Source organism: Synchiropus splendidus, chromosome 2, assembly GCF_027744825.2.
Source record: "Synchiropus splendidus isolate RoL2022-P1 chromosome 2, RoL_Sspl_1.0, whole genome shotgun sequence".
Lineage (NCBI taxonomy): Eukaryota > Metazoa > Chordata > Actinopteri > Syngnathiformes > Callionymidae > Synchiropus > Synchiropus splendidus.
Window position 1 is genome coordinate 24,133,364 of NC_071335.1, and position 27,213 is coordinate 24,160,576.

General features: G+C 40.9%; 1 protein-coding gene across 1 annotated transcript in view; it reads right to left on the reverse strand.

Moving 5' to 3' along the window:
- nr3c2 (nuclear receptor subfamily 3, group C, member 2) overlaps nucleotides 1-27,213 on the reverse strand; it is a 60,587-nt gene that overhangs the window by 16,899 nt on the left and 16,475 nt on the right. Inside the window, exons 3-5 of the mRNA XM_053857834.1 lie at nucleotides 10,321-10,448; nucleotides 2,020-2,136; nucleotides 1,049-1,393 (exon numbers count right to left, since the gene is read on the reverse strand). Of these exons, the coding sequence (XP_053713809.1) occupies nucleotides 1,049-1,393; nucleotides 2,020-2,136; nucleotides 10,321-10,448 (590 nt within the window). The remainder of the gene's footprint in view (nucleotides 1-1,048; nucleotides 1,394-2,019; nucleotides 2,137-10,320; nucleotides 10,449-27,213) is intronic.

A 27,213-nucleotide genomic window follows, 5' to 3' on the forward strand; every position in this document is an offset into this window, starting at 1 on the left:
CAAATGCCTTTTGGGCCAAAGCAGAGTGATATTGAAGGCTGAAAACTCTCAAAAGTTGTGTGTTTTACAAACAGATTTGAATCAAAACATCAAATCATTTGTAAGTTTGAAGCACAAAAAGGATTCACTTAGGGACAACTGGGTCTCATCAAAGCCACATCTGAGTCCAGTCACAAACGCAAAGCAATTCTGAAAAGTTGTCGCCTGAATGGAGGACTCTGAAGTAAAACAAATATTTCTACAACAAACATTTTTGTGTCTCATATTTGGTAAAATTAGAACTATTTAAAAGAGAACGTGGAATAGAGATTTTCTAGGGAGATCTGATCCGGAAAAAGACAAGTCTCAAGCTGACTAAAACAATCGAAATTGAAGCCACAAAACTGACTTTGCTCTGATTTTTCCGGCAACTTAGTCAAAGCGAGTTCTGCTAAAGTTTCCAGATTTAGATTTAGGGAAATCACACTGTTGAGGCATTTGCTAATCCCTTGTTTGATTCAACAGCTTTTTTTTTCCTGGTAATTACAACCTGGTGGTTCCCATTCTGCTCCCAAAAAAAGCTCTAAACAGGAAGTGAGCCGATCTGCCGCACAAAGAAGCACGAAGAGTAATCCAGTCTGTGCAATGCTGTGCCCCTCAGGCCAAGACAGTTAAAGATCCTACTAATATCCAAGGTTAAACCAACAAATATAAGCACTCCTTCATTAATCGAGGGCTTCAAAAGAGGCAAGATCCGTCTGTGAGAATCAGACGTAGTAAGCACAGTCGAAGCCACATTTGAAAGTCAAAGGTGCCCATTTTGACCCTTCCGCTTCACTCCCGTTCTATTTATACGTCCGGATATGGCAAGCAGACACCCAGGAGGTATCAAATATTTGCAATACAGCAAATTAAAATGAGCTCCAAGATTTACCTGCGAGCCGTGTTTTAAGCACTGACGAAGGTTTCGCAAGCGGATGAACAAAACTATATTTTAAGACAGCACCACAGCATCCATGACTTTCGCTGTAATCTGAACTGACTTTACATTCCGAGCTCGATCACTAACCTGGAAGTACTTTGGCCCACTTCACCATGCGTACCATCTGCTTGCCAGCCAGGCGGTTGAGGCTGGACAGTAGGTGGTCTGTGGTGTCGGGCTGTGTGTTGTCGTAGCCGGAGAACACTTCTTCTGGCTCGATCAGCTCCAACACGCTGCAGATGGACGGTGACAGAAAAGGTGCGACTCCAGGACCGTGTGACACCAGGGCGTTGGTGGCGCTGGCGTTCAGCTCCCTGTCAGACGTGAGGTATGTTCCTCCGCCGCCGCCCACCGTCGATTGACCATCGCGACACCCCTGCAGGTCCTTGCTCACGTCCTTCAACTTCCCCCCTAATTTCTTCGATTTCCGTGCTGAAAGAGGCAACAGTCAGAGACTTCACTTAATCTTACGATTTGTTATTGTGTAGCAGCTAAAAAAAATATCTGAAGCCATGACGGAAAAGCTGACAAACAACAGAGTATTTTAAACACAAATATTTATATAACCATAAATATTTATTTAACAGGCCCAGAATGTAACTTTCCCACAGTCAAAAATACATAACTACAGCAATAAAAACACAATTTTTCGTGTAATTTTTTTCTTGGTATTTTCCATTTTTTTTCAATGAGGCATTTTTTTAATTTTTAAATTTACATGCAATATATAATATACATATACAATATACAATATTGCAATTTTATTGTATTATAATAGAAAACAAAAAACATTAACTAGTGTCTACAATTAGTTAACACATAATGTTGAATTATTTGCATTTCTATTATTGCTAATTATTTTTTAATATACATTTAATATTCATATGTATTTTTTTTATCTTAAAATATCCATCCTTTTAACCTAATTTTTATTTTCGCAAATTATTTTGGCTTTTTGCCTCTCAAACAAAAGTTTATTTTTCGCCCCTCAAAGGACCAATTTTGAAGCGAACACATCAAATATCGTCACATGATTTAGTCAAAGTCGGCCTCCTCACCACCGAGGTTCATTCCAGCCTGGCGACACTTCTGCACTCGGCACGCCGGACAGTTTTTCCTTCGGATCTTGTCGATGATGCAGTCGTTCCTGCCCGCACACAGGTAATTGTGCTGACCTGGAGAAGGGGCGACACACAAGCCTGTCAGGGCTACACACAGGACAAGAGGGGTGAGGCAAACACAACCATGGACTCTCAACTGTGTGTTGCTCCTTAAATGGGAGCAGAGTGTGTTTGATCACAAGAAGAATTGTGACTCGCCCCTGAACATGTTTGTCCATACAGTACATGGCAAGAGGTTATTTGAGGTCACCGCAACCAGGGCGCTGGACTATTCTTGACAGTGATGCTAACATGTTGAGAATCCCTCCTGCCTGCTGTCTAGCCCATAGCTAAACCCAATGATCTCCCATTTCAGAGCGCTTCCTTCCGCTCTACCAGACCTCCACTGTACCGCTCCTTCACCATGCCTGCTTCTTCATCCCTCACTTTTTCAAATTCTTCTTTCCACAGATCAGCCAGCCTCAGAGCGCCATACGCCTACGCGCAGGCATGATCACGCTCGGTGCACACACACACACAGTCATTCACTCTCTCACTGTTGCGCACACACTTGTGCAGCAATACAAAGCCGCTCTACTTGGCAAATTGGTAAACAAACCTTGTATCTGCGTCTTCCATACCAACACACACAGGAGGATCTTGGCCTAGATCGGGAGGCAGAATGACCCGACTGGCTGCGGCCCACTAGCGTGAACATTAGTGTGTGTCCTGCTGCGTGCACTCCCTTGTGTTTGCATGCTGATCCTGTATTGTGTGGCTTCATGGTGGCGTTCATCAAACATGCGTGGCTTCGCCTCATTCTACAGTCTTTGAGCGAGCAGAAGTTGTTTTCAGAGCAAGCATGAGCAGTGCGCAGTGTGTCTGTCTGGCTGCTGCCAAAAAAACGAGGAACCGAGCTGCAGGAGGAGAGGCAGCAGCTGTAGCCCCACCACTATTTCTGGCTAAATCACATGACCATTACATAAGCCCATTTTTCTTGCTCTAAAAAACAGTAAACTGCAACAGAGGAAACACATAACAGCCATCCCCTTTGCTGCTGCTCAAGTCTATGCACATGCACGCACACACACACGCACACAGCCTTACTTTCTCTTAAACAGATCTGACTGGCCAAATGGCAATTGGGGAAAACTCTGGAGCATTTCCTGTCAAGCATTTCTCTCATTGCAGTGAATCTTGTTAATAAATCTTGAGCTGAGATCCACTGCATCAGACAGGCCAAGTTGTCATATCGCAGTGTGTATGTGTGTGTTTGGCTGAAGCCAAAAGAGCAGTTGTTTATGCATGGATGTGTGCGTGCGCACTTGCGCAGCATGTTTAGCTCTGAATTTGTGCATTTACTTATCGGCCTTGCACTTGTCTTGGATCACAGATGAATGGTCCTCTCGATAATGCAGCACCTCCAAAACGCTCGTCACATATTCACGGGGAAAGGTGTCGCGACAGTTATATCGGTATTATTCTTTATTTTCTCATGAATTGTTGTGAAAACCGGAGGGCAGATTTAACAACTCCTGTCAGCCCAAAAGCCTGATTTAATCATTCAATGTTGTTTAGCATTTAACACTAAAAATGGAGATTTTTCACCTCAAATCAAATCACCCACAACCCACCTCCAGCCCGGCTCCACGTGTGCAGCAAACCTGAATAGTTCCTCACATTACATGGGCTTCAAAGCTTAGATTTCACACCCTACTCTGAGTCCCCTAAGCCCTCACCCTACTTTAGAAAGGGAATGATTTATGCAGAGCATATTTTATACCATAACACTGAAAGTAAATTGTAGTACATAGCTACTTCGAATTTCAATGACTGCTATGCTAGAGACCCTAACAAATTTTGAATATCTCATTGAGCCTCAAAGTTAGGTTCAACCGTCGAAGAGTCTTGAAACAAATATCGTAAAACAGGACATGAGTCTACTCTTCAGTATATTCCTCCCAACCTATCAGAACCTACACTGTTTTAAGGCCGAAATCAGAAGGGCTGGTCCACATGGCGGCCACAAAATGTGACTGTTGAACACGAGACTTGATACGCAAAAGAACACGGCAGCGAAGGAAGGTTTGAGTCGGCCAGCCCGTTTTTAAATTGTATTCAGCAAAATAACCACGTAAAACGTGACAAGTCACCATCCAAGCTCCCCACCCCTTCCATATATTAAATATATCCACCTGAATAAGGGATGTTTTATCCCCCACATGCCAAAAATAAAAGACAAAACAGCGCATTTCCCTGTATTTTATGATGTTCTTTATGTTTTGTGGCAGACACATGAAGTGAAAATATTTTTATGTGAAGTAAAATTGGCCAACCATTACGATAAAACATCATATAATGAGTCACTAGCTTTTTCTTGACTTTTAGTTGCTCATTTCCTGGTTAGAGAAGTCATGTGGTTCGAGCAACAACTGTGATGCCTTCAAGGACACCACAAACACAGACTGAATCATGCCTCTGTGGTAGAGAAATATTTGTGGACCACAGCCCCTTCAATAAGGGAACACCTTACAAGTTATTTCTTGTGTTTTAAATGTATTTATGGAACCCATTTTCAAACTTCAACGCCGAAAGATCCAGCAATGTGGCACCACGTTTTAATTTAACTGGTTGGAGAACATCATTTCTCATCTAATTAAAGCGCATTTACTGAGAAATTACCCTGTCAAAATATGATTTAAGGCTTTTTAGGGAGCCAACAATGAGGGTGATTAGATCAAGGGAGAATGTAAATTGTCTGACGCTAATGCATTTGTGTAATTGAGGCATGATGAGGTGGGAGGAAGAGATAAAACAAAGCCTGGTCACTGGGACAAAGCAAACCTGCAGGTCGACTCGGGTCGCCGAGGAACTTGCGTCTGCGTTCATGTTGCATCACTCTTGAGTGCACCAGACATACAGGGCTCTGACACCCATCTCAGGGCCGAGTATGTCAACTAATATGTTGAATAAGTTCAATAGTCTGATATGATCACAGTAAAGAAACTGCTGAAAACGACTTGACATTTGAAATAATTCAATGAAGATACTGCAATTACCATGATAATAAAAGTGAGGTAGTAGGTACACCCATTAGGGTTACAAATAATATAAATAGTGAACCAAAAAAAGTACATGTGACTATTTCATGTGCAATTTTAATCTTTAAACACAGCAAAATTGTGTTTAAATTTGTCTGATTCATAACAACTTGAACCTTTTCTGCAGGTTATCTGGGCTCAGCCTGAGGAATAGGGTCAGGAGCACAGGCATCTGGAAGAGGCTCAGAGTAGAACCACTGCTCCTCTGCATTGAGAGGAACTACATGTGGTGGTTTGTGCACCTCAGTTTCTGTCATGTCCGTTGGGGAGGAGGCCACGGGGCAGACCCAGGAGGGATTATATGTCCCAGCTGGCCTGGAAACATCTTGGCATCCTACCTAAGGCAGAGGAGTCACTGGGCTTCCCTGCTGAGAATGTTGCCCCTGCGACCCGGCAAAGCGGCAGAAAATGAATGGCTGCCACGAGTGCAGATAATAACATTCATTTCACACTGCTTCCTCCTGGAGCATCCCAACAGAGTAATTTCATTTTTTCAAGTCTATTCAAGACCAGTGCATTAATCTAAAGCAGCTCACAATAATTAAACCTTGAGCATCAACCAAAATAAGTGCTGTGCTTCAAGTGAGCAGAATCATAGAAGCGATTCAAACTTGGCTCTCTTTGTACTGTACCTAATGAATGTGCATTTGAAAACCCCAAACCTCATTAGTAATGTGTGTCACACAACCGCTCACACCGGGAATTTCACTTTCTATTTCAGCTGGGAAGCGCAGAGGTTTATTGTGATTGTGAAAGATTTCAGGTTTAAATGTGATGATTGGGGATGTGAGTGAAAGAGGCAGGATCCTCCATTTCTCCACTCCAGCTGCTGTTGCATAAGACTCTTACTCACAACTTGAAGCTTTCATTCCTGCACCGGTGGGAGGACCTAGCACTAAACATGAGACTGGACAAAGCAGCAGTCCAAGACGAAAGCAAGTCATGACGGGACCTGAAATGACCTCTGCCACTGAGGGAAAAAAGGCAATGACTGAAACTACAGACGGGGCCACATCACAGCAGAGTGGCAACAGAACACACTTTGTCAAAGACGCTGGGGCAATAAAAGAGGGGCTGGTTGTGTTGAATGGAGCTGCCAAGCCACTGCTGACATGCAAGTGTGCTATTAAAATCAAGTTCACATGCAGTCATTTATTAAGAGCAGATGTCTTGTATAAACAATGTTGTGAGCAGCGGACTATATTTTCATGCTCCACAGACATATTTACAGACTGTTGGTTACATTCAGAACACATTATGACCCAAATTGCTTTCACTAACAGTCAATAACATTTTGACATTTCACGCAAACATCTTCTGCATTGCCTGATTCTTGTTTTTCCTTCTGTCATGTCCTCCTTCACCACATCCATGGTCTAAACTTCTCCATTCCTCACTTGAATTCATATCCTCGAACACCTGAGCATCTTCATCGACGCCACTTCTGGCTCTGCTTTCTGTCTTCTCAACAGAGCTACTCTGGAAACACCATGGTCTCACCACTGTCCTGCAGAGCTTCCCTCTCATTCCAGCTGCTGCTCTTCCGTCACTGACGACTGTCAACCTGATCTATTTTTCAAAACTTTAACCAGATCTAATAACCAGATACTGATGTTCCTGTATTGAAAATCATCTCTCTTATTTTGGCTCTAAATTAATGTGATGTCACGTCCCAGGAAGTGTCTGAAACATTTTTAGAGCATTGATGTCATTCTGACATACATAAGTGCATCATCATAACTAAGTGACGTCACCTGGCGGTATTGTAGGATAGACCAACATAACCCAAGATAAGAGAAGACCTGACCAAGACCAATGATGGACAGAGATATGGACCCTCAGTCTGACCTCTCTGGTTCCACTCATTGCTGACATAAGTACTCTTCATTAATGGGTATGACGGTGGCCTTTTTTCACCAACAAAAGCCAGTGCACCGATCTTAAAAATGCATGAGGATCATGGAGACTGACTCATGAAACAAACTGGGCAATGTTCTGAACTTGAATCATGACCTCCTCCCATCTGTTATTCACATTAAAGCGCTCAAAATTCACTGTTTTTGCCCACGTGTACGAAGCTCTGACACCACAGCCGGTCTCAGCTGCTGCTTCTCATCTCCGGTCCTCCAGGAGATCGGCTGAAACAGCGCACTTTGAGCAAATACAATATAAAAAATAAAGGTATAAAATAAGGTAAATAAAACACCTTTGACTTCATCGATTTGATGCGACAAGACTCAATATTTTGGCAGCATGATGCTCTTTAGCCTGTAAAAATCCATATATATAAAATAATATGTAATATTTAAGCCGCAAAACAATAGCATCAGATGTTTATGTCAACACAAAATCTTTTTTCACTAGCTGAGTTGAAGCTATAAACCTCTCATTCTCACTCACCGTCTCACACATACACAATTTAAGCCCAAATTACAACGTGCAGAACACAGTCTGGGACGCTACAAACACAACAAGCTTCTACACCCTCCTGTACAACATCCCGCGAGACATTCTCTGCGCAGTGCCTCCACATTTCTTGAACAAATATTTAAACATGGAATCATTCTTCCTGTTTCACATGAGACTCATTGCTAAAACGGTTCGTCCCAGCCTGAATGATTCAGAACAGTGGGTCAGGTTTTACCACCAAAATAATTTGGCAAACATGAAAATAGAAGGCGATGAAAAAAGGGAGGAGTAAAACATCTCATTACTCCCAACTTCTAACACTCCGGGGCTGAGTGCTGACACATCACTTTCCATCCTCCTGTTTCTCTCTCTCTCTCTTTCCTAGGGCTCCTCCTCGCCTTATCTTGCTGTCTGACTTTTTCTCCGTCCTTCCTCCTCCTCCTCCCTCGCTGTATCCGTTTCACTGTCCTCTGTCTTCTCTCACTATTTTCATCCCTTTAGCCGTGAAGAGGTCAAGTGAGGTAACCGCTCACTTTGCCCATCCGAAGGGCAACTCATGCTGCACGCAAACCGCATGACATCACACCAACTCGCTGTCATTTCGGCTCCGAGGGAGGCGGTGTGTAGATGTTTGAGAACGAAAGCCGCTTTTGTTGACCAACCCTTATTTTTAACCCCAAGTTTTGTGAGGAGCCACCTAAATCTGAATATTTACTTGCACGTCTGTCCCATTGACATCACATGAACTGCAGTTATGTCCTCATTTTTGGATCATTACAATTTTATTCATGAGATGTTTAACTCAATCACTGATCTTAAATCACACTTGACGTTTAGGAGGTAAAAAATAGATTTGGCTCATTACTACTGCTGGGATATAACTCCATGCAAACAAAGACATTTCTGAAGTATAACAAAATATTTGATTAAAAAAACAAACAAAAAAAACATTTTTTAGGTGATCTTTAAAATGTGCGGTCGATAAATCCGCAAGAGACCGCACATATTGGTAATAAAGACGGATGAATCAGTCATCCGCCACCAGACGAACAATCACACTCATCGGTTGGGAGTTGCTGAAGCTCGCAGCACAAACAATGGGATGTCTGATTCAATAACCCAAACACATCATCCCTCTTAAGGTCAGCATCATGATGGCGACAACAATCATCAAATCAAAGCATGATTTCATTGGGCTTTAGCGCAATTCTTAGACTGAAGGGGGGGTGGGGGGAGCCGCCGGCGAGTGCTGATGGTCGGCTCCGTTTTTTTGTTGCTCTTCAAAAATTGGCATCTGCACAGTGTATCTAGCATCAAACACGGATCTAAATAAATTACAGCAGTGCCCCAGGCGGAGAATGAAAAGCCTATTATGTTTGCTTTCCCTGCTAATAAAGTAAAGCGTTGCTCACTTGCCGATTAAAACCTCTTAAAAGCCTTCATCGACCTTGGTGTGATCAGTAAAAGGAAGAGCTAGATAACCACCAAACGTGTGGTTGTAACTTGTCTTTAGTGGAATCTTGAAAACATCGACAAGAAGTGTGTCTGCAGCTGTCGTCTGCTATTCTCTACAGATCATAATTTTTCGTTAATTTTTAAATTAATTTAATTCGTCAATTGTATGACTGGTGTCTCAAACCATTCATTCAGGCTTCTGACACTTCATTTTCCATACACTTTGACCAGTTACTTTAGTACATCACGGGAAACTACCGATGTCATGTTGTTATGATATAACAGCAGACAAAACTTGTCAAAATTGAAAGATAATAGTTAAAACCATCATAAAGACAAACTTCTTTTTTAAGCTCAGAGGGCCGAGAGGTTAAGAAACAGACTGATAAAAGTCAGTTACTAACAAATTTTCAAAGCATCCACACATTTTCTGTCAAAATAAATATCTGCAGCACAGACATCACAATCTCACAGCCCATATGTTAGAGAGCACTTGGGTTGACAAGCATTAAATAACTGACTCTTTCATCTGTGTAGTTCAAGCTTGACATAAGAGGAGAGCAGTGTGCACATGCGGCCCTTTGCTTGTATTCTTGTGGCCCTCACGAGGTCAGAGTGAAAGTAGTACTGCAATATAAATTCTGAACAAGACTCACGACTTATCATTATTTTCATTTTCCTCTCTTCTTCTTCAATTGATGAGTAATGCTCATTATAGCATATTTTTGTCACCCAAAACCAATCAAAGTAAAAATACCCAGAGTTCTGTTGCCATGATACTCATCACTCTAAAAAAATCTTCCATTATTTACATTTTATATTGAGAATCTTAAAATAATATACATTAATAAAAGATATTATTAGCATATAATGCCGTATTTTACAGCATATAAGTCACAAAGTTTCGTCTACATTCCTGTGCTTCCGTCGTTTGCTTCCTCACATTAGTTCCCACGGAGACCGAGGCCCCCGACGGCAATTAGACAGCCATTCCCTATAGATTCACATAGATTACACACTGCTTTCTTTTACATGTACTGTTACTCAGCTTCTTCACATGGAAGGTCTGAGTGTTCTCTGAACACTTAAGTGGAAATTCCAGGGAAGAAAATAGAAATAACTATAATGTATCATAGAGAACAACAGGAGCACCTTTAGTAGAAGCAAGCAATTCAGAATCATTTTCTTCCAATTTTGAACATGACTTGGACTTAATGGAGCTGATAAAAGGCAAGGTGGCTTTATGTCACATGTCAAATAAAAACAATGGTTAATTGACTTAAAAAAACTTTACCTTCCACAGCTCTCTTGAAGAAAACCTTGCAGCTCCCACACGTGACGACACCGTAGTGACACCCCGAGGCCTCGTCCCCACAAACCAGGCAGACTTTAGCGGTCGAGGTTGGCTGTCTCAGAGGTGAGCTGGAAGAACATTAAAAAAAATTGTCAACAAAAACAGGGAGAGAGCACGATATTTTGTGGTTCATGTCTCACAAATATCTCTTTAAAATAAATCTATTATTTAAACTCAATAAGAATCGGCAGGAGCAAAAAAAGAAAAGACAAATTTCTCTTGTGGTAAATTCTGTCCAACCCCAGTTGGAAAGCATCGTTATAATTTGTAGACAAAAAACGCGACATGTAGCTTTGCAGTAACAAGAGAACACTGTGTATCACAACATTCGAAGTAGTCGTATCTTCCCTCCCTTTAAGGTGCCAATTACCTTCCTTCCATCTCAATCAATAACATGCAAGGTGATTGTCTGGTTAACATTCTCCTTACATCCTTCATCAACTCCACTGCCAAGCTTCTTTTCACTCGCTCCTCTTTGCTCTCTCCTGCACACACACACATTTCCTCCCGGGGAAAAGCTGGGAAGAGGTACAGCAGCCGCGGCAGCACAATCGGATACAATCAGAAGCACTGATCTAATTCCCTCCTGTCCATCTACACACATTCAATTTGTTAAGACACTAAGAAGAGTCTCTGGCGAGGTGTTTGTCTGACAAGATCACTCTAGCACTTGTGTGCACAGGGGGTGCAGCAAAGGAGTCAGAGTTTTTAGCTTTCTCTTGAATATATTTAAAACGCTGTGAATATTCTGTAAGTTAGAGCCTTGAAACCCAGTGGCAGCGTGTCATCCAGCCCGCTGGTCCACCAGCAAGGTGACTTCCCCTCCCTCAGAGAAGTATATAGGTCATTCCCTTTTTCTGCTTATGAAACCAGAGCTGCAAGGCTGGGCTGCAGTGACTGTGCAACTATGGCTGCCAGTCAGGCCAAAAATGCAGGACAAGGAAAGACATTTCCTGATCTGCATCTAAACACAACGCTAACTAATGTCTTTGACGTTGTCATGAATACACATATCAAGTTGGAAAAGAGCTGGCGCAGTGGAAAGAAATCAAGAACACGGTTAAGATAAGGCAAGAAAACCTCCAGCTTCAACCAATATTTACAGAGAATTGGTCCGTACATGTGCTCTTGGATCTGCTCTCAAAATGGCTGAGCCAACCGGCTGAGAGATTCTATGTTCCCCTGTGCTTATATGGGTATGCTCTAGGCACTCTAGTTTCCTCCCATCGATCAAAAACAGAGAGGCTAATTAATTTTTCTTAATTGTCCGTAGGTGAGAGTGTGTGCGAGTGGTATTCTATCAGTGATGGACCGGTGACCTGAAGGGGGTGTCACCTTCATCTCACCTGAATTAGCTGGGAAGGGTCCCCTATAAGATAGCTAAAAATGAATGAGTATTTCTGGAAAAAAATAAAATAAAATTAAACTTTTTAACCTCCCCCCTTCACAGAGTGACAGTGACAACATAGCAAGTGCCAGCAACAAATTTGTTCCTAAGAAAAGAGTAGTGTCCGCTGTAGTTTGGAACTGGTTTGGGTTTGCGGCGACAGACGTAGAGAAAGTAGTCACTTGCTCCTCGTCTGCACACTGCAAAGTTTGTAATCCATTGCAGCGAAACAAGACCACTTCAGCCAACAAACTCCCTCTAAAAAGCAGCTTACTGTGGTGGAATCATTCACCCAAAGCACCACGTGTGAGAAAAGAGGGACACTGGAGCGAGCGGTCGCTTTCCACATTGTGAAAGATATTTTCCCCATGAAGACGGTAGAAAAGGCTGGGTTTATCAACGAACTGAAAACTGTGAATCCCAGGTATGTGCATCCAAGTATTTGGCTGAAATTGTCATGCTCCAATAGCACAAGAGTATTTGTGAGAGAATCAGTGAGCTGCAGGAGGGAATGCCGTTTAATCCAGCAACACCATGAGGTGGTTATAACTGGTACTTTAATTCCAGGAGAGAAATTGGAGTTACATTTGTAAGGTTTTTGGTAAAATAAAATCAAACCGTAGGTATACAAATGATTTATCGGCTGGCCCAAGCTGCGAGTCACAAACATGACATAGCTAATATTTTTAATGTGGCAAGTTCAAGCGTTCCTCCACTATTTACACCATCAATTCTCTGAAAAATCTCTGCTACAGTACATTCAAGCCAAACTTGTGTTACGACTGAACTATCCAAACTAGCCAAAACAGAATGGTGATTCTGTTTTGATTGAACCAGCCTTTCATAATCAAAACGAATCAATTTGGGAAATGTGACTCAATATCCAGCTCTAATCCAAAGCATGTCCAAATGGGACACAACCTGAAACGCCCTACCGCCTTCAAGATGAGCAAATTTGTTCTCCATCTTTGGAACCAGTTGATCTAAGATACATATAACCTGCAGATCCTTAGTGTGATTGCTCTATAACTTTAAAAAATTAAGTCACAGTTCATTTCCACTGGAAAAGAAGCGTCAGTTTTAATATATTAAGAGCCAATTGAGATGTGCGAGAAAGGAAGGTTATGTAAGAGTAGTGATATGTTTAGAGTTTCTAGTCCTGGGCCAGAGGAGAACCAATTGGGCGCCAGTGCTCTGTGTATATATTCTTACATAATCAGACCAAATCTTAAATGCTCTGTGATACTGAAGGGATTGGAGGGTCTTCAAGTGAGTCTAACTTTCCTGACCTCTGTCTCCCAAGATTCAGCGTACAGTCTCCTATGGGCCTGGCGGCACTGATCAAAGGTCTCATTCTTTGCTCCAGTAGCTTTTTTTTTTTCTTCCCTTTCCTCGAAAACCCCACGGCAGCCGTTTCATTGTGTCTTTGTGTCCTTTCATCTTTAAAGATAACACACAAAGCCAACAACGGATTTAGCTGCTGTTTATTTCCCTCAAGTATCCAGATCAGTGTCCAAGTCCAGTTTCTTCCCACCAAAAATCTGCAAGCGTGCAGCTTCTCAGACAAACCTGCTGCTGGGTAACATCGCCGCACACAGCCCAGGCATCGTGGAAATTTAGAGAATCCAATTTTTAAAATCCTCAGTCTGGTCAAATCTGACTATTACAGCAGAACTTTAGTTCATTTGGAGACGTGTCCAGCAAAACAAAGTCCTCACCTTCATCACTTCCCATGAAGGCGAAGGTGTTTTAATGTTAAAGGTGCATCATACAAAATGACGTTCTATAGCGATTCATGCATTACATCTCTGCTCAAACCTGTGCTGTCTATAGTGAGTGAAGCCCACGGTGAACACACGGCAGCCACGACAAGTCGGATTTCTGAGGAACCTTTGGAAATTTGAAACCAGTTCATCTCTAATTCTGAGAGAAACCATCAGAATCTTTCAGCATAAATAGAATTTGATCCACTCGGGACATTAACATTAAAGGCATCAATCTATGATGGCCATTGAAATGCAGATGAAAATCTGTTCCGTGGGAAGTTAAGGAAAATACTTAGTAACAGTCTCTATGTTGAAATGCTAGAACACAAGGTATTGCTGCATGAACAACATGGAACTGGCAATTTTGATGAAAAAAAAAAATCTCAATCAAGTTTTGAAATGTAACTTAACTTTGGGAGTCTGTTTCAACAATACTGTAGGAATAAACACTAAATATTGTTTATATACTAGATGAAAAATTGATTGTATAATCGTACCATTAGGTATACAAGTAGTAAATAAATTGTGGTAACTGTGACCCAATCAGTGTTCGGACACATGGCAACAAGTAGAGAGGGAGACTAGAAATGGAGGTTTCAGGTGAACAAATAAAAAGAATAGGAAGACAACGCGAGAGTTTTGTGGATGCAGCAAATGAGAACATGAAGAGGAACGGTGGAGGAGGTTCTGTCTCAAGGCAACCCTTGACGGGAAATGCCGAAAGACAAAGGGAGAGGAGAAGAATAAATAGTCGCTGGAACAAAAACAAAGAGAGATGAAGTGGGTGAATCAGTGACAAATACTATGAATTCAGAAAGAGATCACTCTTTAATGGTCGCATAAGGAGATGGCGAGATAACTGAGGGCAGTCAGACCCACGTGGTTACAGTGAACCCTTTGACCTATTTTTGAACATTCACATGGCAGGGTGACAAAGCAGCTCCACACCACAGAGCATAGTTGTGCAGTGAAAATGTTAATAATGCACACTCTGATAGCTGAACATCAAGGATATGTGGTGAGAAGAAGAATCCTTGTCTGTGTCTGTGTCCACAGCCAATAGTGAATAATAATTTGGCGTGTGTGCCTGAGTGTGTGTGTGTGCGAGTTGACTCACTCATGAGACTAGTATCACCGCTATTGTTCACACAAGTTACCACAGCCTCCCTGAACTTGCCCTTCGTAAAAGAAAAGTATCCTCAACTATTGCCTCAGTGGCTCTCTTCATTCTCTGCTATGCAATGCACACTTTGGCAATTTAATACTTATTTGATATTGTGTTACGGGCAGAAAATCATCAGCCCCAACCATGCAATGAAATCTTGCTTGCCACCTCATAATGTGCCATGTTAGGGCACACAAACAAGCAGCTATCTTTACCTCCACTGAAGGAGGTTATGTGGTCGTCGGTGTCTGTCTGTTGGTAAAATAACTCAAGAACGAACAAAGAGAGTTCAATGACATCTCCAAAAAATGTCAATAATGGGGAAAAAACACATGATTTCACATTGGTGGATGGTCTGGCAACATCGCACTTACTGTTGCGCGTTGCATCATAACCCCAACCCTAACCCTAACTGTCCGGTGGAAGACAATAGTTCAAATTGTAAATGAAATCTACTGAATTGTATGGAAGAAACTAATGGAGGACAGAAGTTATGTGTGAAAACAAAATTACAATGCTCTCTTCTACAGAAGCATCCTTAACAGTCCACCTTAAAAGGTGTAGTCCACCACAACTGACATTGAAAGTCACGCTTCCCATACCATTAAAGAGCAGGGGTGGTTTACAATAAAGTAAACAGTGTTGCCATTTCATTAGGACCAGCTTGCGCCTTAGAACAGACAAAGCAGAGCTTCACAGATTTCTTTAAGGGAAGGGCAAAATCCAGGTTGTGGAAGCGAACCACTGATCAAGTCTCATCATCTCATACGGATATTCTTATCAACTGTGTAATGCCATTCACTTTTGTCCTGTTTGACAGACGTCTTTTACCTTGCTAATTTAACCGCGAACACTTTTGGATCAAAATGTCATCACGGGTGCCTTGTGTGCGTGGAAGTGTCTGCAGGAGGTGAGTGACAGGCTGTTAGCCCAATACTTTTTAAATTACACACTGTGCCAAAATAAACCAAGACATTCTGGAGCACCAGCAGCCTCGCGGCGTTGTGTTGGAAGAGCACATCGCCGGAGTTAACCCCTGGAGTCCCCGTGTCTGGCGAGCAGGAAAGTTTTAGCAACTGTTTACTGCCTTCATTAGACCAAACTTCTAATTCTAGCGCCTCATTTTTAATTTTGCTCCTGCAAATACATTCTGTTCAGTGGCCAAAAGTCAAGCTCAAAAGGTCATGAGTGAGACCAGCAGTAGTTTGACCTATCAATAAAAGAGTCAAATTTTGGTACTGTCCATGAATAAGCCACGTGATTAATTCATTCTCGGCAAACTGAGCAAGAGCGAGAGAGGAAGGAAAGACAGAGGACAAAATGGCTTACATAACCATGAGCAGACGGTATAAACATTAGGTTGACACCCACTCAACGCCTCTTGTAGAGGGAGAGAGAGGTCTTCTGGGTAGTGTTTGAGAGCCATGAGGGATTTATTTTTCCTGTCGAAGGTGACCCAGGCATGGGGCAGAGTATCTGAGTGCACAGAAATGTGAGATTTCCTTTTTACCTGGCCTGTGCTGCTGCAACATCGTTAAGGTTACGATAAATTTAACACCATCCTGAAGCAAATTTTTCTGCAGCGGAATCACACACCAAATACAACAAATCTCATTCATGAAATGGAGGTTTGAATAATTGCACGAATAGGTTGTCGTACTGCATGAAAGTGTATTTGTACACACGTTTTGTACCACGAAGAGTCTTTTATCAATTCATTAAAAATGTTTATTAAAGAGTCCAGTACAATTTTTACAGCTATTTTCGAGGACAATATACATGTTGAATTACTTCTCTTGAAGCAGCTTGTTAGCTTACAAGCTAATAACAATGACTCGAGGTCAGGGGGTTTGACTCCTTGTGAGATGAACTTGCTGAACCGCTATAGGCTGCAATACCTGATGCGTCAACAATAACAGTTCACAATGTCTGTACAGTACTGCAGCGAGATTTTTCTCCCCAGCTACCCCAGACTAATAACGTATTTAATAATAGTATGCAGTCATTGACTCTGGCTCTGTTCCAAATTCCTGAAGTCTTTGAAGGCTTGTGTCTGCTAATGAAGCTCTGACAGCAGGTCTCTCAGTCCAGTGGAGAAATCATTATAATGAGAAGTAGAAGGGGTGTTAGCGAGCGTTTACTGAGCAGTTTTTCAAATTTCATTATATACATTATATACACTCGAATAGATGACAAACTGATCGACTTGTCATGCCACGCTTCAATGCTTCTGTCCAACAGACGCACACTGACATTCATTCTCGTGATGTCCTGTGGTGTGCTTTTAGATTGCCAGTGACCTCTGACCTTTAGGACCCATTTGCTCTTTACATTTAAAAGTCAGCCTCCAGAACTTCCTAGCACCAGGAAGGCCTTCTGATGAGATGCCTGAATTAGTTGACAACTAAGCTGAGAAGCAGTGGCTCCATTAAGTCGCCTGCTAATGATTCTGTGGCTCACTTTGGCTCGGAGAGCCACCAGCCAATTTCAGCCACTTACATTCAGGCCCTCTTTTGTTTGGTTCTGACGCAAGAATGTAGAAACAAACATTGTTTGAAAAACGGATTGTGTTTCATTTTGTTCCCCCCCCTGCAGCACTGATACTCTATAGCAGGGGTCTCAAACTCGTGGCCCCTGCTCAGGATGCAGTTTGGCTGCCCGCCAGTAGTTGTCCAATTATAATATGGGTGTGGCCCCAACAAGACAGTCCCTCTTTGTCCAAAGTGGACAAAATATAAAGGTGCAGAGACCTCAATGATACATGACATTTGCAGGGATCACCTGTTCTCTAAGATGTGGTGTTAGAAGCCAGTGCTCTTTTTCAAAGGAGCCTCCTGTTGCTCTTCAAGTGGTTTGCATTTAACACTGATGTTGATTGAAAAACAACAGCGTTTCTAACACAAGTACCTCACTGTTAATCATCTAAATGGTTTTTAAAAAACAGAATGACCTACTGAGTTTTCTTTCCTCAGAATTCTCAAGCAATCTTCATGAGACTGACTCAACAGCCACAAAACTGCTGCCGAATGTTCAGCTGACAAGTAGAAAAATGAAGTCTGAGGTTGATTTCCAGGTGTGGGAAATGGAAAATGAATGCAAACAGAGGGATAGGGGATCACACAACATGATGGGAAACTCAACACAAAATAACCGACTTTTCCAACTTCAATCCTTTCTTCTTCTCAGGATAAATCTGTGATAATATTTAAAAAAGCACAGGATAAGACTAAACATACAGACTAAAGCTGGCTGTAACACTTTGGTGAGAATTTGTTTTAATCTAGCTTACTGACATGGACATAAACCCAAATGGACCACTTCAAAGATCCCCATCTAAAAATGGTTCTGTTATAAACCCAGAAGTCCTTTTATATGACTGGCATGAATGACCTGTAAACTTGGCCGCTTGCTTCATTTGACCCTCATCTGGCTCCTTACCGCGGGTTAGATGTTGGACCTGTTGCCTTTACAGTAGGTGACCTCCAAACTCAGCTTATAGTGCCGAGGGCAAATGAGAAAAACAAATCCCTAGAGAGGGGGAGATTATCTTTTAGGGATTAGCTCTGACCTCAGCCACCTCTGTGCCACATACTCCCAACCTCTACACTCCCCTGACAACCAGCTACTAATGCCAAAAAAAGTTGAATTATTCCTTACAAGTCTGATTATTTATTAGGAATATTAGACATGTTAAAACAGCGAGTGTGTGTTAAATAACAAAAACTTGAAAAAAATTGAATAAAAAAATATTAATATAATATGGGTAAGTATAATAGCTATGTAAATATGATACAATAAATAGATATGAAACTTCCATGGAGGGATGGATGCAGTTTTGCCAGAGACACAATGTCCAACAGTTGGTCATGATGTTATGGTTAATCGATGTGCATCAGCTTAGTAGTTTCAATCCAAAATCCCTACTGCACATCAAGCTGGTGCGTCCAGTGAAAATTTAAGTGCTCTGAAATATAAAAAGGCAGCCTTCCCTATGATTATGTGATTCAGAAAGGATTCACTTTGAATGTAGGTTAATATAACTTGACGCTGACACATGTTGCCAGCAACCCGTATGCATTTCCTGTCGCAGGCCATTACACTCAAAAGCCATAAGTCCTTTAGAATCCTGTCGCTACCAACATAAAGAGGTGCAGACAAGGAGACAAGCTGAAAAGGAAAAACAGAGCAGTAAAGGTGAAAAGAAATGACCCTCTCGTGATGAGTATTTATGGCTAATTGTTGAGCTTCAGACGACTTTCTCAAGAGTGATTTCATAGAGATGGGATGAACTTGTGGGCACATGCATAGACTTGCAGAGAGATGCTTAACACCGGCGCAGCACATTCTGCATGTGCGCTGGAGTGAGTGTCTGTCGAGTGTTTGAGGGCTAAAGAGTTGAGGGGAAGAATATCAGCCGGCCTTCACCCGCCCACGAGAGTCTGACTGCTGCTGACAGCATCTATCAACATTAACAAGCGAAAATGTGTCAATGAAATATGCAAGCAAGCATTTTTGAAATGTTTATTTTTAGATAATAACTGCAGGAATTGGTTGGCACTGACACTTCATTACTTCATAAGCTACTTTGGATATAGTTACAGTATATATTTTATAGTAGGCAAAACATATGCAAATAAAGTACGTAAATAAGTAAAAGTAGGAATGCAATACAATAACTAAACTAAACTAAAAAACTTAACTAAAAAAAAAAAATAATTTAAATGTTTCTTGGGGGAGAAACAAACTTTTCAGAATGCAAAATGAGCACTGACAATTGAAAATTCTAATTTTATGAGAGCTGGACAGTTACAGCAAAGGTCAAACGTTCAGTGTGTGCCAATAAAGAAAACTAACCAACTAAGTCATTTAGACCGCTATTTTATCTTGTAGGTGAGGAAAGGTTGATTTTAAAGTCGAATTATGTAATAAATAATCAAACAATCCATTCAAATACAAAGCCTCAAAAATCTGCTACACAACCAGCAACAAAAAGATGACTGTAATCTGGCAAGGGATTACCATAAATATATTTTTCAAAATACATCCCCAGACTAGAGTGGAAAACAAAATGAAAATGCATGATACCAGGCATCCTAGCGGTGGGAAAAGTGAGAGACGGAGATAAACCGCAGTAACATGATCTTGTTATTTACTCACTCAAAATATCAGTAGGCTTCGAGTATTTTCAGGGGGGACATTAGAAACTTTTTATTTGTAAGTCAATGTTATTTGCACAGCAGTTTAATATATATAAAAATGATTTAGGATTCCATGAAGGAGATAATTTGAAAATCACACAAATCCCATGTTTACATGTTCATTTTCTAAGAGCAAATCAGTTAAACCAAAGTATCTCCCATTTGAACCAAGGACAAGAAAAATGGACGGATTCGTCTCATGAGAAATCAGTTGCTACACCGGACTGTTTATATTGTTCAAATGTTTAAGAGCGATTTTGACATCAAGCTATTCAGAGACACTTTTTACAATACAAACAAGCCGCTTCATAACACGGTGTGCCAAGTGAGAAGAGGTTGAAGAGGAAAAAAAGGGGGTGTGCGCTCACACACACTGCAATTGGCTGGTAAAACTAAATGTGCAATGACCTTTTTCAAATTCAGTTTGTTCACCTCTGAAGGATTATCTGCCCAGATGGCCCCTGGTTGAACAATGCAACACCTGCTGAGGGACATACTGTAAAGCAATAAGGGTTAATCTAAAAAAAGGAGCAATGGAAGGAAGTGTGCTGTTGTGTCTGTTAGAACGATTTTGGGAATAACAGAAAATGAGGAAATAGTCAAGTCATTTACAGGCATGATATCACGAGAATGTACATCCTGAAATTCCTGACGGACTGGTCTGAATTAAACCATGACATGTCGGTTCCCTGAATCGAGGCACTTCACAGGTGATCCTGTAACTGCCTCACAACATTTCAGAGTCAACATAATGGGAATTAAAAAGTGCACAGCCAGGCCTTCCCATCCCGAAGAAACTATAAGGTTTCTAAATATAACCTCTGCTCATGTAAGGACTGCCTCGCTGTTATGACCGACTTTTGATTTATATTTAATAAAGGGGAAGATTTTTCAGAGGTGAGTGCAGGTGCCCTTTTAGAACAGTCCCTGAGTCACCTCTGCTCACAGAAAGAGTCACAGTGCACTGCATGTAAATCAGATGTGTATTGCTGTATCAGATTACTAGCCCTATCTTCCTACTTGTTAGATGAAGCAGCAGTTAAACCACCAAAAAAAATGTCCTCAAAGGAGGAGGGAGTGGGGACGAAGGTTTTCGGCAGTCTCAAAATAATGTGAAGAGCAACTATTACCTCCATCTGAGGTTATGTTTTGTCAGGGTTTATCAGTCGATCAAGCTGTTAGCTAAATAAGCAGGCTGTTTACAGTTTTGTGCTAGAATTTTTTACATTTTTTCTGACCACATTTTTTGATTAATGCTTTAAAAGTGACTTGTAATACAAATGATTCATAAAAAGATATACTTTGACTTGTTCCTGATTAAAAAAAACCTTCAAATCAATGTTTTGAAGGGACAGTATATGTATGTATTTATGACATAGGAAACATTTATATCAAGCATGTAATGAAGCTCCACCTCCAACATCCAGGAGATGTTGAAAGGGTGAAAATGCAGAAATTTGAAGTTGTATTGAGTAATAAAAGATTTTTTTGTTTGTTTGTTTTTATGTCACAGTGTTACTGCTGACTTCATCATCAGGTGGCACGCTAGCAGTAGAAACCACACATTAAATCATTGAAGTTTACTTTAACACAACAGGAACCAAATCAAACATTTCTCTGAACCATTTAGCTTCAACTCCAGAGCAGGATGTTTTCGATAGTTGCTGTAGGAACCACCTTAACACCACAGAGGGAGTCAGGAAGACTGTTGATTGGAGTTTTTTCCAAAAAAGTAGTGTATGAGTACTTGCTTTTGAGTACTCACCGATACCAAGTACTTACACCATTACACATAAAATTACTTTGATTTTTTTTTATTTTTCATATATATTGTTATTTGAACAACATTCCTCAGTAAGCTTTTCTAGTACACTTACTTTCTAGTAAGCACTGTGTTTAAAAAATCGATTTTCTGATTCTGAATCGAATCGTTCATTAATTCCATAAAGTCGATTCGTAGGTCCAAAGATCGGATTAATTAATTTACGTTTTAACACATATTCTCCGGGTGAAGTCCAACCCCTTTGACGACCTCACGAATCACGTGACGCGACATCACCCTGCGCTCCTTTCCAAGCCAACAAATGAAACTCGAGCGAACTTTACCACTTCCGGGTAATTCTGCACGCTCTGTCATAATAACTGAAGCGATTGCGGGCTTCATTTGCAAAGATATGCGCCCGTCTTCCGTCGTTGAAAACGAGGGCTTCAGGCAACAGAGCCACACTACGCCATGGTGTCTCGCAAACGTCTGTTATCCCAAACATGCACCGGTCAGTAAAAGAAAACGTGAAAAGTAAGCTTCAGTCAGCAGTCAGGGGGGCATTACAAGCGATAGTGGACATCTTCGCAATCTTAAGCGAGTCTGACAACTCACTATATTGATGAGGAGTGAGACCTCTTGTCGTACGTACTGCAGACCACAGAGAACTGTTACTTCGCAATGACCGTCAGGTTGCTGTGAAGTCAGTCACCAGCACTCTGTTTACATTTTCAGTGGCTGACAATATCTTTTTTTTCATTTTGATAATAACATAAAAATGCATTAGTATTAAACAGCAGCATCTTTGGGGTGAATTTTTAATGTCATAATGGCGTTCTGTGTCTGGATCTTTATTATCATTTACTATGAATCCTTCATTAATTTCCTGTTGAATGTCAATATGATACTAGTATTAATACATTGCGTAACTTGTCATGTGATTATGGCAACAGCTCAGAAAATGGTTTAAATACTAACCTCAATCGAGATTGGATCGGATCGAATCGAATCAAATTGAATCGTGATAATCAATTCTAAGTCATTTATATATATATATATATATATATATATATTTGTCTACAACAACGGCATCCAAACTCCTCTATAATCTAGAGGAGTGCCTGACTAAAAACTACTACTGGAGCTTGTTTTGTCTCAAGTCGGTTCCCAGTGCTACACTGGTCTCCAAACAAAGAATTCCCCATTGATGCGCTGGTTGTTATAGGAACCAAAGGACATGTGACTCTACCTTTAAGTTCCATACATGCTTTGAATGAGTACAGATGAGCAGTGGAAGACAAAATATATCTTTATTTAACTGAGTGGGCAGTTGGAGACGGAAACTGAAACGTTGATGATTACATTCAGTGTGGCGCTTTGATGGCTCAATATTTCCTTCTGCATTTTTTATAATAGCAAATTACCACACTCCACACACTGATTCACTATCCCTAGGCTTCCTATCAAATGACTTTGAAAATATGAATAATTTTCTGCAATATCGTCATTGTTCTTTTGGTCACCACCAAAAGTTAGATGGAACATCGATCAACTCGAGAGATGCCAGTTGAGGTGGCGGCGGCATGTTTCAACATCTCCAGGACAAGTTGGATTGGTTTATTGTTGTTACCCCAGAAAAGCTGGTCTCTCTGCTACAGCGGCTGCCGCCGTGATAGACAATATATGGATAGATTATTTAAAATGCAAAATTTTCCACTGAGTTGCATCCCATAACTGCTTATTGCCAGCCAGTCCCACACTACGGCTGTTCAGTTTACACATTTGTCCATTGATTTTCACCACTCAGTCGCCAAGCACCGAGACCAGTCTCACTCCAAACCCAGTGTTGTCACATACTGGATTAGCACCAGGGACCTTCTTGCTCCGAGGCAGTGGCATTACCACAACTCCACCATGCTGCCTGTCACATCTGATTACTTATTTCAGCTCACATCGAGATGCTGAAGAGACTCACTATTGTTAACAGGAAAACACACAGCCAAAAAATAAGCGTCTTAAGCCTAAAAATGAAATATTACCATTTCATTTGTGAACACTCACTCTGTCATTATGTCACTGTTCGCTCCCAAACAAAACCCTTCATTGTGTACCAAAAAAAAACTCGTCTTCAGCCTCATGCAGCTGACTTGAACACATAATACTCAGCTAAAGAAGACAAGCCTACGCTCTTTCATTCATTTAGAACCAGAAAAATGAGAGAGAAAAAAATTGCAATAAATTTGTTCAATGATGCTGAATGATGTGGTGCTAATGTGAGCGTCAGGCAGCCAGAAAGCAAGTGAAGAACAATGCAAATAGAGCAGGTTTGAACAATACAGCCAACATTTCATACATGGATATTCATTCATATTCATATCTCGATACCTATGCGATATTGCCACCTTTGAGCGTAGTAGAAGTTTTAACATTATTATTGTTCAAGGGATTATTTACTTTACTTTATTGTGAATACACAAAGTAATTCATGCGCAATAACAAGGTGCAGGAACATCTTCAGCCAGTAAAAGGTTGGGGCCAAAACATTTCAGTGATCGACAGCCTGTTTCATCAGAGACCTATGCACTAAGACACAACAGAAAAAACCTAGCTGAGCTACTAATTTCATTGCAGTTCCACACCGCAATTCAAAAGGAAAATCGGGAGCATGCAACCTATTTTCAGCAAATGCACAATATTCCAATCTAAAATCAGTTTATTCTCTAAATATTTGTAAAAGTTTGTACACTCTGATTTTGCAACATTACTGTCATGAATGTGCATCTCTTCATAGAGATACAATAACAATATATTGCAAACCGCCACCAACTTGCAAGCAACCATTTACATTCAACACAGTTTTGTTTTGTCAACAAGCTCTAGCAAGGCTCACATTTGATTAACAAATGTTTGGAATCCTCTACTTGATACTGAGTTTACGGATTCCTTGACAGCTCAGGAGACGCAGTGACTAGTGATAAAAGACAAGAGCACTGCCTGTGATGCACTGTGGTACATTCATATTGAAGCTGAAGTGTGATGAAGAATTTGCTTTAAGCACAAAAGCACGGAAAGTTGGGTGGACTAAATGCAACTAGAGCTCATGAACTGGCTCCAACAGTCCCCGGAGAGCCATTTGAGGCCAAATGGATCTATCAAAAAGGACAGCAGAGGACTCGAGGCGAGCGGAGTCTGTGTGCAGCACCGTCATGGATTGCTACTGTCTTTGACCAGAGTTACAAGAGATTCAATTCCCCAATTTGCCCTTCATTGATGTCCATTTGAACAGAGTGGAAACAAAAGTTTGCAAAGCTACTGACTAATAGTGAGAGATATGAAGGATAAATGGAAACACAAGGCCGGCCAGATTAGAAGCTCCATCAGAAGAAAAGCATTATTTTTCTGCACAGCACTTCACAGAAATAATGCAAGAGAAAATCCCCCCAAAACACTTGGATGCCATGTTCAATGTAATATAATAAAATGAATTTTGTTATGTAAATGAAAGGCAAATCTTCATTTATTTAATTTGATACAAGCCGTTCATTGTTGAGAGTGGTGAGAGTTTGTGGCTAGAACATGCTTCAATTAATTGAATGCCTTCCCCACAAAATATTGAAATGACAATATATTGGGACATTTGAGTTTCACTTCTTAATATATTTAGTTTTTTCTTAAATAAAAAAACTATATCGCAGCCCAGTTGAAAGTCATTCTTTGCGATGCTAGAGCTGGGATGTTTCTAGCACGTTGCTAAAAGAAAAACAAGAATACGTTTCATGTCATCGTAGGTAATGTGTTGTGAAGTAAGGGGGAAAAAAACATTGTCATTTTATGTGGCCCAAGTAATACAAAGTATATCGTACATGTCTTGCCAATAATGAATTTAATACATGAAGTACACAACACAAATTTAATTTAGCTCATAATAATTTGAGCAACTACAATAATTCATTTGAAATATTGAATTCATCACTGATCTGTTCCAAGTTTAATGATACATTTGAAAAGTTTAATCTGGACATGGCCTGATCTAATAAGACTCTGTGTCTGGGTAGCCACTGATCACTTGTGAGTGTTTCTTAAACAGACGTGTTTATAACTAAAATGATGAACTGAAGTTCCACGTTCTGATTCAAACATCATTTGTTTAGGAGGTGCTAGGAATTACAGGATTTAGTTCCTTGTTCCTGCAGTGAAAACACACACTAAAACGGTTCATTTCCTGGAAGGGATTTAAGAGCTAAAACAGCCCTGCTGTTCCTACCAGCTGAAATGTTGCTTGACACTAAGAAGGAAATATAGAAAGGGAAATTATAGCCGAGCTAGTTCGCAGGTCCTCTTTTCTCTTTCCACTATTCATTTATACATATGGAGTCAGATGGGTATATCAGTTTAGATTAGGACATAAATGAAAGTCTAAATATGTCAGAAGCAGGCTTTCAGTTAGGATTTTTTCAAGTCTGTGCCCCTTAATAACTTCTACTTCACTCAGCCACAAGGTAAAGAGGGACAGCGGCAGGTATATCAGCGCAGACTTGAACGGCACCACGCAATAAAATGCAACACTTGTGACTCGCGAGACGTTTGACAGTAGAACATGGCGGCGCCGAAGCAACCACTTTTTACCGTAGGAAAACCGTGGATGAAAGATATGGTGCCCTCAAGCAAAAGCCTGGTCAGAACACAAAGTCACCTCCAATATTAGTGGAATGGACAGTGTATTTCCTGCAAAGATTCAAGAATTTTGGGATTGTAATGCCACTAAGAAATGTGGTTTATCATTACAAACCTTTAACTAAAAAAGGCAAGACAAGACTTTGTAAGGTGGCAGAATAATATCAACCGATATTTAATGTTTCAGCTACACAAACGTCTATTGATGAGCCTTTTTCCACTGAAATTCATTGGCCAATCTGGGTCATTCTACAGCCATGTACAGTTTATTTCTATCTCCACCTTCACTTCTGACCTCCTTTTCTTCCCTCCTCCTCCTCACTCCCCAAAAAACCCAACATCCGCAGGATTTAAAAGGCTTACATGTCAGTCTCCTGATATCAGACTCATTCAGACTAAGCTCTTTAAATACCATGTAAATATATAAATGCGGTCCAATGTGTGGGCACCATTCAATCCAATTAGCAATAATGAATTTGGTCTCAAGGAATCTGTAGAGCAATGATTTTCTAATAGTTCTCAGCGGCTTATTAGACCAGAACACTCCAAGAATATTTTTATTATCCTTATTGGCAGGACATATCAAAGTGATGTTCATGCATACAAATTATAAATGAGGAACGCGATAATGTATTACTTGAGAGTGCAGGCACTCTCTGACACTTTCATTTGGGCATTAATGTGCATTCAGGCTGAAAGCTGCACTGCCTAAGCGCCGCACCGCCGGAGTCATGTGGTCCTTGCTACTTGTAAGACATGAAAAATTTAATCCAGGAGGGCAGGGCTGAGCAATTGATACAAGATATTTGTGCAAGATTAAATGGCAGCTCATTTTTCAGGGCTTATGTGAAGCTTTTAGAAAGCCACAAGCCAGACTTCTT